This window comes from Octodon degus, unplaced genomic scaffold (genome assembly GCF_000260255.1).
Source record: "Octodon degus isolate 3935 unplaced genomic scaffold, OctDeg1.0 scaffold00324, whole genome shotgun sequence".
Lineage (NCBI taxonomy): Eukaryota > Metazoa > Chordata > Mammalia > Rodentia > Octodontidae > Octodon > Octodon degus.
This window is the reverse complement of record NW_004524900.1, coordinates 1,287,069-1,301,757: the sequence shown is the minus strand read 5'-3', so window position 1 is coordinate 1,301,757 and position 14,689 is coordinate 1,287,069. Positions and strand designations below refer to the sequence as shown.

Sequence of the window (14,689 nt, the reverse complement as noted above, 5' to 3'; positions counted from 1 at the left end):
ATGAAAGTTCTTCCTATCCAGGAGCAGGGAATATCTTTCCATCTTCTTAAATCCTTTATGATATCTTTTTTCAGTACTGTAAAAAAAGTAATTTTACTGTACTGTAATTTTCCTTGAAGAGATCTTTGACTTCTTTAGTTAGATGAATCCCAAGGTACTTCATTTTCCACAGTGCTATTGTAAAGGTATTGTTTCTCTAATTTCCCTCTCAGTGTGTTTGTTATCCGTATAGAGGAATGTTATTGACCTGTGGGTATTGACTTTGGATCCTGCTATGCTACTGAATTTATGTGTCAATTCTAATAGCTTCTTGGTGGAGTTTTTTGGGTCTTCCAAGTAAAGTATCATGTCATCTGCAAATAATGATAATTTGACTTCTTCTTTACCTATTCTTATTCCTTTTATTTCTTTCTCTTGTCTAATGGCTCTAGCTAATGATACCAGAACTATATTGAATAGGAGTGGTGATAGAGGACATCATTTTCTTGTACCAGATCTGATAATAAATGATTTCAGTTTTTCCCCATTTAGAATTATGTTAAGCATGGGATTGTCATAAATGGCTTCTATCAGATTGAAGTAGAGGCCATCTATTCCAATTTTCTGTAGGTCTTTGGACATGAATGAGTGTTGAACATTGTCAAAAGCCTTTTCTGCATTGACTGAGATTATCATGTGGTTTTCAGATTTGGCTATATTGATATAGTATACTATGTTTATATAATTGCATATATTAAACCATGCTCGCATCCCTAGGCTGAATCCTACTTGGTCATGGTTTATAATCTTCTTTTTTTTAAATATTTATTTATTTTTATTTATTATATTTTTTTTATTTATTGTGTGTGTGTGTGTGTGGCCAGCTCAGCCCACCAGGGGGCGGGGCTGGATGGCATGTGGTGCTGGAGGATTGAACCGCGGTCCTTGTGCTTTGCCAAGCTTGTTTCAAGTAGGTGCTTTAGACCACTGAGCCATCTCTCCAGCCCCTATAATCTTCTTGATGATTTGCTGTACTCTATTTGCTAAGATTTTACTGAGAATTTTTGTATTTATGTTCATGAGGGAGATCGGCCTGTAGTTCTCTTTTTTATTTGCATCTTTCCCTGGTTTTGGTATCAGTATAATACTTGCCTCCAGGAATGATTTTTGGAGGATTTCTTCCTCTTCAATTTCATTAAAGAATTTGAGGAGTATAGTGATTATATCTTGTAAATTTCTATTAGAATTCGGCTGTGAACCCATCAGGACCTGGACTTTAATTTTTCAGTAGGCTTTTTATTACATTTCGTATTTCATTGGCTATTATTGGGTTATTGAGAGTTCTTATGTCTTAATTTAGTTTTGGTAATTTGTACCTTTCTAGAAACCTGTGTATTTCTTCAGTGTCTTCTATTGTGTGAGAGTAAAGATTCTCATAGTAGCTATTGATAATCTTCTGAATTCCACTGGGTCTATGGTGATTACACACTTTTCATTCCTTAGTGCTTGTATTTGTATTTTTTTCTTTCATCTTTTTAATGAGGTTATCTAGGGCCTTATCAATTTCATTTAATCTTTCAAAACACCAGCTTTTTGATTCATTAATTTTTTGAACTGATTTCTTCATCTCAATTGAATTAATTTCTGCTCTAATCTTTATGATTTCTTTCTATCTTTGGGCTTTAGGTTTGGTTTGGTCTTCATTTTCTAGATGTTGGAGGTGCAGCATTAGGGTGTTTATTTGTTCCCATTCTGTTTTCCTAATGAGTTCACAGCTATGAATTTCCCTCTGAGAAATGCATTCATTGCATCCCAAAATTCCTGTAAGTTGTGCTTAAATTTTCATTGAATTGTAGATATTGTTGAATTTCTTGTTTAATTTCATCTGTCACCCATGGTTTAGTGAGTGGAGTTTGTTTAATTTCCATGTATTTCTGGGGTTTTTCTGGTTTCCTTTTTTGTTTATTTCCAGTTTCACTGCACTATGGTCAGATAATATGCATGGGATAATTTCTGTTTTCTTACATATACTTAAGCATGACCTATGGACCAGTATGTGGTCTATTTTAGAAAATGACTCATGTGCAACTGAAGAAAAAAATTCAGCTGTGGTTGGATGGAACAGTCTGTATATGTCCACTAAGTCCATTTGTTCCAAGCTCTGGTTTAGTTCCACTACTTCTTGGCTAATATTTTGTCTTCTTGACCTATCTTTTTGGATAAGAGGGTGTTAGGGCCTCCTGTTAAAATTGTGGTATTGGATATTAGATTTTTCATGGCCATTAAGATTCATCTTATATGGATGGCACTCTCATGTTTGGTGCATATGTATTCATAACTGTTACCTCTTCTTGTTGAATTTTTCCCCTAACCAGTATATAGTAGCCTTCTTTATTTTGTTTGATCATTCTTGGTTTGAAGTTGAGACTGTCTGAGAACCCCATTACTACCCCTGCTTTTTTCTGAGGTGCTGGGTGTGGAGTATTGTGTTCCATCCTTTGATTTTCTGCCTTTGAATTTCTTTATGAGTTAAATGTGTTTCTTGTATAAAGCATATTGTTGGATTTTGTTTCCTAGTCCACTGTGCCAGTCTATTTCTCTTAATTGGTGAAATGAGTCCATTTACATTAATGGTAATAATTGAGATGTATTGACTTACTATTGACACATTATTTACCTACTGTTGTTTACTCCCTTTTTTCCTGTGTTTAATTGTTTGCCCTATTTAGTGGATCCTTCTCTTCTCTTTTGTGGAGTTCTGATCATTTTGGTCCCACTCTAGATCACCTTTTAGTAGTCTGTGTAGGTTTGGCTTTGTCATCATGAAATTCTTTAGTTGTTCTTTGTCATGGAAGTATTTTACTTCTCCATCAAACTTGAAAGAGAGTTTTGCAGGGTATGGTAGTCTGGGCTGGATTTGTTTTCATAGAGGACTTGAAGTACTCTGCTACATTCTCTTCCTGCCTTCATGGTTTTTGAAGAGAAGTCTGCCATTATTCTGATGGGTTTTCCTGTAAATGTGATCTGTTTCTTTTCTCACGTGGTTTTCAGTATATTGGTCTTGTGCTGGATTTCTGGGATCTTGACAATTATATGTCTCAGTGTATTTTTAATTGATTTGATGTTATTTGGAATTCTGTATGCTTCAGTTACCTGAATGTCAGATTGTTTCCTCATATTTGGGAAGTTTTCTGCTATTACTTCTGCCTATATTCTTTTTATATCATTTGTATTGACTCCTTCTTTCTCATTGATGATTATTAGTCTCACATTGTTCATCTTTGCATTGTCTTGCAGGTGATGAATTATTTTTTTCCTGCATCCTAGTTGTTTTTAAGAGATCTTTTCTTACCTTTTCACTAGGTGCAACAGCATCTTCTAGATCTGAAACTTTGTCTTCTCTTTCTCTCAGACGGTTTTGCAAGCTTATGATTGAAATTTTAAGTTCCTCTATATCTCTTTGACTTTGCTTCATGTGATCTATTTCTTTCTTCTATTGCTCATTCAAGGCATCCATCATTTTTGTAATCTCTACTTTTTTAATCAGTGTCTTCTTTAGAAGCAGTTATTAATTCTTTTTCTACAGCAATTATTTCTGATCTGATTTCCTCTATATGTTTCTGCATTTGATTCTTCAGATGCTATTAAATTTCAGAGGTTCTTTCTGATCTGATTTCCTCTATACCTTTCTGCATTTGTTTTTTTACATCAGACACTATTGATTCAGATATTTCAGCTGTGTGATACAGAATTTCTTCTGTGCTAGTGTCCTCTGTACTTTTTCTAGGTGGGCTCTGGGCCTGAGATTGCATTTTGCTCCTTCTCTTTGTCACTTTGTATAGCACTGTCCTCTGACCTTTGGTGTAGAGCTTTCATGCAGTTATAACCTTAGCACTTACTGAAATTCAGGTGCAGATCTAAAAAGTTTGATTTCATCCTGTTGTGTCTGGCTTGGATCTGGCTGCTATGCTCAGCTCCTTCCTGCTGAACCCCTTGCAAGTGAACCTGTTGTTCCCCTCTGGCAAGATGTTCTGCTCCTGGATTAGCTGGGTGGTTCTATCCCCTAGTCTCTCTGCAGGGACTTCCGCTGCAGCATTTCACCTCAGGCCTCTCTGTCGGGCCTGGGCTGGGTCTGCAGGGGTCCATGGGGTGCAGGGTACAGCAGAAGCTCTTCCACACACTTGCAGGGCCTGGTCTGGGTCTGGAGGGTCCCACAAGTGCACAGGACTGGCTTGGGCTGGATCCAGAGGGCTGTAGGGTCCCTAGAGCATGGAGGAAGGTCTCACTCAAGTGGGCTTGGGATGGTTCCGCAGAAGTCCTTTGGGCACATGGTAGTGCGGAAGCTCTCCCACACATTGATTGTGCCCTCACTTGGGCTTGGTCTGGAGGGGTCCAGAGAGTGCGGCAGAAGTTCTCACTCACGTAGAGGGCCTGGGCTATGTCCAGAGAGGTCCAGCGGGCACAGGGGAGTGCAGAAGCTCTCACACACTCCAGGGCCTGGGCTTGGTCTGGGTCTGGAGGGGTCCTGAGAGCAAGGCAGAAGTTCTCACTCACGTGGTGGACTTGAGCTGGTTCTTGAGGGGTGGAGGGGTCCCGAAAGCTGTCTTTGATTTCTTGTCTTTTTTTTTTTTTTTTAGAAATTTGGAATTATTTTATTTATTTATTTAGTGTGTGTGTGGCCAGCTCAGCCCACCAGGGGGCGGGGCTGGCTGGCATGTGGTGCTGGGGGATTGAACCGCGGTCCCTGTGCTTTGCTTTGCTTAGCTTAGCTTGTTCTAAGTAGGTGCTTTAGACCACTGAGCCATCTCAGCAGCCCGATTTCTTGTCTTATTGATATTGATGTAGCTTGATACTTCCTGTGCCCAATACCTCTGTAACCCACATGAAAAAATTAAATAAAAATAATAAATAAATAGAAATAAAATTCAAGAGGTTTATGAATAAAGGCTGAAGCATGAGGATCATGACTTCAAGCTTAGACTGGGTAATTTAGGGACTTAGGGAGACCCTTTCTCAAAATTAAAAAAAAAAAAAAAGACTAGGAATGTAGCTCAGGATATGAACACCAAGTTCAGTCTCCAGTTCCTCAGATCACTGAATTATGAACAATTATAAATTTTATCACACAAGGTTTGGTGTATCTGTTATAAAAAGAAATGGCAGACTTTACTGTCTATTGGGAGATACCCTAGAAGTCATAAGATTACAAATGAGGGCTTGTGAGTTAGCTCAATGGTTTAAATAGCCTGCTTGGGCAAACAGTCAAGTGCAGAGGACCATGGTTTGATCCCCAGCTCCACATGCTGCACCAGACCTGCCCTTAAGGCAGCCTAAGCCAGCCAAAAAAAAAAAAAATCCTTCTCATAAGATTATAAATGTTATTTAGAGTGGTTACCAGCTTCTTTTCTGAGCTTTGGTGGTTGGAGTGAGACCATAAAGATGCTGCATACTGGAAAAAAATAGAAAACTACTGAAGTTATGAAGGAAAAGAAGAAAATGTGAATGCAGTAGGGATTTTTGAAAATGTAGGTAATTCTGGAACACAAATGCAGACCAAAAAAGGCTAAAGACATTATTAGCCTCTAATCTCTTTTTTATTTATTTTTTATTTTTTTTATCTTTTTAAGATAGTGTCTTGCTATGTAGTGCAGGCTGGCCTGGAATTCATGATGACCTTTCTGCCTCAGCCACCTGAGTGCTAGGATGTGTTTTCTATGCTTTTCTTTCTTTTTTAAAAAAACAGGATCTCATATTTCCCCACACTGGTCTTGAATTCCTAAGCTCAAGAGATCCTTCTGACTTAGCCTTCCAATTAGCAGGGATTTATACCAAGGCCTCACACATGCCAGGCAAGTGCTCTATTACTGAGTTATAGCCACATTTCTATGACTTTTTTTTTTAAATGCCTTACTGACATCTAGTTCCCCAGTCCCTTTTGCTATAGGCTCAGGACTGCCCTTTCCAACTTTTGTTGTATTATAGCAGACAGAACAACAGAATTGAAGACAAACACACTTGAGTTCAAATTCCAGCTTTTTTATTTTGGACTACTTTTCCAAGTCATTTCTTTCTTTGGGCTCAACATACCCTTATGTAGATAAAAACATTGATAGAGTGTTGTTTAAAAGATGAAGTAAGACAGTATGTGTAAAAAGGATTCAGTTCAGGGTGTACACTGAAAGTTAGTGCTCAATAAATGCTCAGTATTTATTTATTGTTGCTTCATGACCCAGACTCATCTATCTTGGAGATGATTTAAGAAATGATACATGAAAACCCTGAAGGAATCAGAATAAGTTTCCTATTTAAAGTTTCTTGTAGTTTTATTTTATAAGGAACATATCTGGTAAAACAGATTTCTTTTCAGAAACTGTCATAATTGAGATGGGAATAGACAGTGTGATAAAAGGTGAACACTCTTGCTTGGACTAGATCTGAGTCTATGCCTCAGGATGTGGTATTCTGGTACAAAGTCAATTGACCTTCCCCATTGGTTACATATTAAGCTCTTGAGGTGCAGCTGGGCACAGCCGGCTCACTTTAATAGAGTTGAAAGAGATTTAGTTGTGAAATTACCATTCTTGAAGTCGCTAATATCTTTAGAGACTTCTAGTGCTAACTTGCTTTGAGCATCTGTAGTCTTGAATGAAAATGATCTGTGGATGTGCTCTGCAGTATTTTGATGGGAGGCTGGCTGTTTCTGACCAGATGATCAAAAATACCTATACTGACTTTTAATTTAAACACCGATTTAGTTTCAGTTATTTGGCAGTGTATTCCATGCTGGCTAACATGAGCACTTTTCTTCTTAAAAATAAAATCTATTCAATGACCCCTACCACATTTACTTATAGCAGAGAATAAAGTAATTGATGTTGGCAGGTATTCCTATCATAATTTAAAAAAAAAAACATGTTTGTATTAGTTAGGTTATTTTAGTCAGAAGTGAAAGACCAACTCTGGCTATTTTGTGCAATCAGAGAAGCTGGGAGGGGTGGCATAGGACTGTAATCCCAGCACTAAGTAGGGTGAGGCTGTGAGCTCAAGGCCATCCTGGACTACACAGTGAAACCTTGTCTCAAAAGCAAAAAACAAAATAAACCCAGGATTTTTATTTGAAAAATAAGAGTGTATCTCTTCCATCAGAGGGATATGCCAAGCACCCATGACTCAGGAAATAAACCAAGGATAACAGAATATTGACATATTATGTATCCAGCTAACTGCTATATTGAGGAAAATATGTCCCGTAATATTCCATACATCTCACTAATCCTGTGACAAGCATAAGATACAAATCTAAGCAAATATGTGGCTCTAAAATAACTGCATGACATTACTTGTTCATAAAATAGGTGAAATTTTAAAAATATGCTAACACTTGGAGGAGTTTGAAAATACACAAAAATTTTTAATTGCTAAAAACTATGCCCTCAATAGTAGATCTGTTGATTTTTAGGGTTTGTGGTGAGTTTGTACAAGAATACTATTAACAAACTGAAAGTTCATTAAGTATGAGTATGAAGAAATTTTTTTTCAAAATTTAAGATCTTCATTAGGAAAATAAGAGAAAAACATTTTGGGGATCAATATAAAATGGTGTAAGATACTAGGAATGCACATGCTGGCTCACTCATCTTGAAGATACCCCCAAGTCTACATAAAACCTCAATCCCTAACCATAACCTTCCTGTCCTCAGGGCCTTCAGGCTGTGCTGTGTATTTTTTTTTGTTGTTGTTGTTGTTGTTGTTTTTTGAGAGGGTCATTGTGTAGTTCTTATTGTGTAGTTCAAGGCCAGCACAGGTTAACCTTGAACTTGTGGTGATACTCCTGCCTCAGCCTCCCAAATGCTGTGATTACAAAGTGCTAGAATTACAGGGGAATGCTACCATGTCTGGCCCTGTGTGTGTACATTTTAAATTCTACCTAATAAATCTCTTTATGCCTCTCAAAAAAATGGTCTAAGATAGAATTGGATTCATTGAAAGGCAAAGATAACCCTCCACCCCCTGCTTAAGGAGAGCAAGCCATCACTCATCTTTGGCTTTCTGTGGAAGTTTCTTTTCATTGTGTGAATGACAAAGAATTATGGACCTTTCCTAGTTTACAATTTTATAAAATAACTGTACCAAAAGTCTTTAAGAAATAGGACAGTGTGGGAGCTGGTGAGATGGCTCAGTGGTCTAAAGCACCTACATGGAACAAGCTTGGCAAAGCACAGGGACCACGGTTCGATCCCCCAGCACCACATGCCAGCCAGCCTCGCCCCCTGGTGGGCTGAGCTGGACACACACACACACACACAATAAATAAATGTTTAAAAAAAAAAAAAAAAAAGAAATAGGACAGTGTGATATTGATTTTATAGTTTTACCTGTATCTATTTTTTAACGTAAGATAGCTCAGATAACAAAGAAAGAAGATGGTGAATATAATCTCAACATTGTGAGAGTAACTTTCAATTTGGGGTGTTTCCTTTTAATGTTTAGTCATATTTATTTGTGGTCCTATTCTGTTTTGTTAGCTGTCATGAGACAAATTTAACAAAATAGGTTTACTGCATTCTGATAAGTGTTATTGTGAAACTACTGGCAAAGGGGGGGCTGTAAAACGTGCATTAAAATATGTAAATCTGCAAGATCTTTGGAAAATGGTTTTCATAGTCTGTGGACATCTACTTAACAGTACTTTTTCTTTCCTTTTTTTAGTTGATCATGGCCTTGCTAGGTTGGTGACAGCCTACTGTGAGCATGGTCATAAAGCTGCTCAAATCAACCCCCTCCTTGCTGGACACACCCCTCCAGACAGTGTGCCTGAGATCCAGGCCCTTGTGCAGACCCTACAAGGCCCCTTCCGCACCACAGGTAAGGGAGTTGTGTGGAGATCAGAGCCCCCAGGGATTCCCTGCCCATGACTGAAGAACCTGGGTACTCTGGAAGCTGAGGCGTCTGTGCTGTTCAGTGGCCATCAGCCAAGATCAGTCCTGAGGTTCTAGCATGTTCTGAAAGGACCCATTTCCTCTGCATTAAAAACATAGCAACCTCCTGTTCTGTGCCACCTGCTTTGTACATATTATGTCAAATCATTTTCACACACACTATAGAATAGTTGTCTTCTTTCTTTTACAGACTTAGGGAAAGGGACTCAGAGATCTTAAGGATCCAGGTCTTGCTTCCATCTTACACTGGTTGACACATTGTGTCCACTTGAGAATTTTAACAGTTTAATTAAGTGACTCATCAGAGAGCCAGGATTCTTACTTTGTAAACATCCTCATTATGCAAGAGCAGGGCATAGACATTGTATGAGTGGTACAGCCCCAGCCCAGAGTAGCCTGCATATAATGTAAAGAGGGGAGAGAAGCTTACTAGTAGCCCCTGCTGCTGCCGCTCCCTTTGCTCTATATTGTTTTCCATTACCACCAAGAATGGCTGTCCTGTGCTACTCTGCCTTGGATCCAGCTGAATATAAACTAAAATCACCACTAACTTTGAGCTAAATGAACCTTTCCTTCCTTCATTTTAGGTTTTGGATGTTTTATCCCAGCAATGAGTAAAAAGTAACTAAAATACATCCCAAAACCCACATCCCTTTACCTGATTTTCTTTCCTTGCCTAAGAAATAAAAGAAAACAAACCATAACAAAAAAAAAAAAAAAAAAAAAAAAAACTTAGCCCTGGATCACTGATGCTGATCTTGAGGGCTTGTCTCTTATTTATTATGGCATTGTAGAAAGACTGAGTGTTGAGTTCAGTGGTACAGCACATTTCAAAACATGAAAATGACCCTGAGTTCCAACCCCAGTACCTGAAGGAAGAAAAAGAGAGAGGGAGAGCAGAAGGGACGTAAATAAGTCTTAATAATGATTCAAGTCATTAACAGTAAAGTGCTCTGAATTGAAGGAATTATGGTGTTTTGGTGTATTCCAGAATTCATTGCTACACCGCTGATCATTCTTTATATTGATGTCTCTAATTCTGTTTCAAGGATTATTGAACATGGGGAGGGAGGAGGCCTCTCTTGAGGAAGTATTAACCTATCTCAGCCAAATCTACTGTGGACCAATTTCTGTTGAAACTGCCCAACTTCAGAGCCAGGAGGAGAAAGACTGGTTTGCCAAGAGGTTTGAAGAGCTGAAAAAGGAAATATTTACCCCAGAAGAGAGAAAACATCTATCAAAACTAATGCTAGAATCTCAGGTATAAAAGTAGCAGCTCCTATCAGTGGAATAGATTAAGCCATTTCCAACAAAGGTACTGTGCACTGCTGTTTCAGAGTGGAAGTGAAGGCATTGACTCTGACTTATAGCCCTCCCTCTTGCCTAATTGATTCAATTTATTTTTCTTTTTCAAAGTGGTTAAAATACTATGTGGGCATGCAAGATGCTCTCAATACAGATTAGCAGAATCAAATTCTACCAGGGCTATAATCACAGAGCAGCCGCACAAGAACAGGAAGGTTTCTCCTACCTTAGCAAAGTAATACTATGGGTTCCTCTGCTAACACCAAAGTCTTGAGAGAGCCAATAGGGATTTAAGGCCTGGACTCTCGTCTAGAACACACACTACAGAGGAGTCTCACAAGCATGTTACCCCTTCCTCGGGTCCTTCCCTACAGCCCCTGTTGCAGGTCAGAGCCACCTTGGGTTGCCCATTTCTCTCTGGAATCACACCCAGTGAAGGGCACCTGAATGACATGTGTCTTTAACAGCACATAGAAATGCATCTGCCTTTCACCCAAGCCACTAGCCTGCTTCCAGCTGCTGATATGTCTTTGGGATGTTCCATAGGAGTTTGATCACTTCTTAGCCACCAAGTTTGCCACGGTGAAGCGTTATGGAGGCGAAGGGGCTGAAAGCATGATGGGCTTCTTCCACGAGCTGCTGAAAGCATCAGCATACAGTGGAGTAACCGATGTCATCATTGGGATGCCCCATAGAGGGAGGCTGAATCTGCTGGCAGGCCTTCTTCATTTGCCTCCTGAGGTAAAGTTACTTGCTATATTATTGCCAGAATTATAAAATCAACAGTAAAAATGTAAAGCTGATGGAGGTATTTCATGTATGAGATATCTTTTTAAGAGGATGGAAATTAATGCTGACAGAAATGGTATTTGGATTAATTTATTGTGCATTTTGTTTGTTTGTTTGAGACAAAGTCTCACTACTTAGTTCAGGCTGGCTTTCAACTTACTGTGTAGCCACTGCTGGCCTTGAACTTACAGTGATTCTCCTGCCTCAGCCTCCTGAGTGCTGGGATTACAGATGTGTACCGCCATGCCCAGCTGTCCTGTATATTCTTGTATAGAATATACAAGATACTTTATTCTCTCAGGGAAGTTTAATTTTGGTTTGTATCCTAAGAATGATGTATATAGAGCTAAATTCTGTTCTTTGCAGCATGTTTTTTCATTCAATACCAACTGTTCAAATAACACAAAAATTTGCATCATTTTACCTTATAATATTGGAACCCATGGATCCATTATTTGCTGAGTATATAGTTAATAGATTGTGCTAAAAAGTAGTAGTACATTTTCTCTTGAGACCACCCAAGATCTGTGGATATAGCTCACTGGTAAAACACTTTCCTAGCTTGTGCAGGGTCCAAGTATAATCCCAACAGAAAAAAAATGGGTAGTAGGAAGAGCCACAATGTTTAAAAGTGAATGGATCATGGGATTCCTGTTGGTCTAACACAGCTGTTTTGTAGTCCTAAGTCAAGAATGAAGATTTTTATAGTAGGTAACATCATAGAGATCTGATATTTAACTCATTAGGTGCAGTGAACAAAGCTAAAAGAATAATGTACATAGTAGCATGAAGATCTAGAAAAAGTATGTTGTGTTCAATGGGTGTGGAGACACAGGCTTGGGGTCCCAGCTTCTTGGGATGCTGAGGGAAAAGGATCATTTGAGTCCAGGAGTTCAAGGTCAGCCTTGGCAATGAAGCAAGTTTCTGTCCCTTAAAACACACACACACACACACACACACACACACACACACACGTCTTCACACATACTGTCGAGTCTGAGTCTTATACTCACTACTTCTATTCATACCTCAGTTCTGATGTTATTACATTGATAAACAGCTTTTAAAAGACAAATACCTTGGAAAAGGTAGAATATAGACTGAAAAGATTACAGAGAGGTATGTAAATTCCTAAATTTCCCTGACAAAGCATGCAGAAACTATTATAAATTATCATGTTTGTGAGAAACATATATGCCTATACTGCGTGATTATATATTCCCATTTGTAGATAGGTCAATGAGAAGCTTTTGGAAGCTAAAGAAAAATTTGGATTGAGACTGGGCATGGTGACATGCACCTATAATCCTAGTGCTTGGGAGGCTAAAAACAGGAGGATTGCTACGAGTCTTATTCTGTGTAGTGAGACCCTGTAGACCCTGTACTAAATACATAAAAAGTTAAAAAAAAAAGACAGAAAATTTTGGATCAATTTTGGATATGTTAGAATAATACAGTGATTATAGTAAATGCCTTGATTTGAAACTCACTAGCTAAGGACCTTTAACACTTTACATTTTGAAAATGGGTAGGACCTACATCATAGAAAACTAAGAAGTGGGAGAATGTTTATACAGAAACCTTGCAAATTGGAAGGTAGAGGCTTTACATCTGACCCAAGCTGAGTAGTGTCCATTATCCTCTCTCTACATGATGTTGTGCTCCATCCTATTGGAATCCGCTCCTCCTTTGTAACAAAACTGTTACAAAGATCTTTTGGCAAATATATTCTGACAGGTGTTTTTCAAGAAGTTTTTTTTTTAAGTTATTAATGTCAGACATGGTGAAGTACACCTATAATCCCAAAACTGGGGAGGCTGAGGAAGGAAGATTGCTGTGGGTTTAAGGCCAGCCTGTGCTACACAGTGAGTTCAAGGCCAGCCTGAACTACACAGGAAGACCCATCTCAAAAAAATAAAAGTCATCTAGCTTACTACAAGGCAGAGATTACTCACCATTTGCCTCACATTAGACCCCTTTTCAAATTTTAGCATTTCATTTGATGTTGAACTTACTAAATAGTTCAAAGAAACCCAGAAGTTAGAAGTCTATACCTATCTTTAACTAATGCATGTTTGCAATAGTTGCAGAAACATTTATATAAAATTTATTTTTATTGCATTATTTAAACTAACCACCTTTTCTCTAGTCTACTTTGTGACAAAATACACTCTAACTTATATTTGTCCTCATAATAGCTAATGTTCCGGAAAATGCGAGGCTTAAGCGAATTTCCAGAACATTCGTTGGCCACTGGAGATGTCCTGTCTCACCTGACCTCCTCTGTGGATCTGGACTTTGGAACCCATCATCCACTCCACGTGACAATGCTGCCTAATCCCTCACACCTTGAGGCTGTTAACCCTGTGGCTGTTGGGAAAACCCGGAGCCGGCAACAGTCTCGCCAGGATGGGGATTACTCTGTAGATGGCTCTGCTAGGCCAGGAGACAAAGTTATTTGCCTGCAGGTACTTGAAACTTCAAGAAAGGAGGCAAGAGGTTTGGAAAACCAAGAGCAAAGAGCATTTGGGTTTGTTCATCTGACAGGAGATTACAGACATTTAAGAGGAAATGAGAGGACAGTTTAGAGGAAAGGATGGTTCGGGGTGCTTTTGAAAGCTCAGAGTAGATATGATGTCTGGTCTCAAAGCAAGTGACTTTAGCCTGGGATTCCCACTGCATTTTTCCTTTCTTGGCTAATGAATTAATTGATGAGTATCAGCTGTCATAGCTTCTCCTCTGAAAGGGCAAGTGTGCCTTTTGCTATGCTGAAGCTTTTCAGTTTACTTCACTCTCATTATTGATTCTTGGTATAATTTCTTGTGCTTGGTTATTATTTCTTCTGTTCAAGAAGTCCTTGCCTTGGCCTATAGCTTCAAGTATTTTCTCTGTTTTATCTTCCAGCAGTTCCGTTGTTTCTGTTTTTACATATAGATCTTCAATTCATTTTGATTTGATTTGAATATAGAATGAGAGATGTGTCTAAGTTCAGTCTTGTGCATGTAGATCGCTAGTTTTTCCAGAACCATTTGTTAAAGAGGCTATCTTGTTTCTAACCTGTGTTTAGCCCCTTTGTCAAAAATCTGATGGATGAAGGTTCATGCGGTTGTTTCTGTGTCTTCTCTTCATTGGTCTTATCTCTGTTTTTGCTAGTAGCATGCTGTTTTTGTTACTGTAATTTCATATTATTATTTGAAATCTGGAATTGTTTTGCTGCCTGATTTGCTTGTTTTAGTTAGCATTGCTTGGCCATTTTGAGTCTCTTCTCAATCTATACAACTTTTAGTATTATTTCTTCTAGTTCTGTGAAAAATGTTGGTATTTTGATAGGAATTGTGTTAAATTTATATTTCTTTTGGTAATACAGCCATGCTAATGATATTGATTCTGCCTATCCAGGCACAGGAGTGTCTTACCTCAAAATATTAGACTACAAAAAGCAAATCATCCAGTAAACAAAAGGGCAAAGTAAATGAATAGACACTTTTCAAAAGAAGAAATACAGGGGCCAGGGAGATCACTCAATAATATAAGCACCTGCTGGGCAAATACAAGGTCCTGAGGTCAATCTCCAATACCAGAAAGAAAGAAAGAAAGAAAGAAAGAAAGAAAGAAAGAAAAGAAAAGAAAAGAGAAGAAGAAGAAGAAGAAGAAGAAGAAGAAGAAGAAGAAGAAGA

The 14,689-nt window shown here is 38.5% G+C and overlaps 1 protein-coding gene across 4 annotated transcripts in view; it reads left to right on the top strand.

The window, feature by feature from the left end:
* The window catches only part of Dhtkd1 (dehydrogenase E1 and transketolase domain containing 1), a 60,109-nt gene that overhangs the window by 6,837 nt on the left and 38,583 nt on the right, over nt 1-14,689 (top strand). For all 4 annotated transcript variants that reach the window (XM_023708062.1, XM_023708061.1, XM_004647777.2 and 1 more), the window contains exons 2-5: nt 8,689-8,844; nt 9,968-10,179; nt 10,770-10,964; nt 13,211-13,480. In XM_023708062.1, coding sequence (XP_023563830.1) covers nt 8,689-8,844; nt 9,968-10,179; nt 10,770-10,964; nt 13,211-13,480 — 833 coding nt within the window. The remainder of the gene's footprint in view (nt 1-8,688; nt 8,845-9,967; nt 10,180-10,769; nt 10,965-13,210; nt 13,481-14,689) is intronic.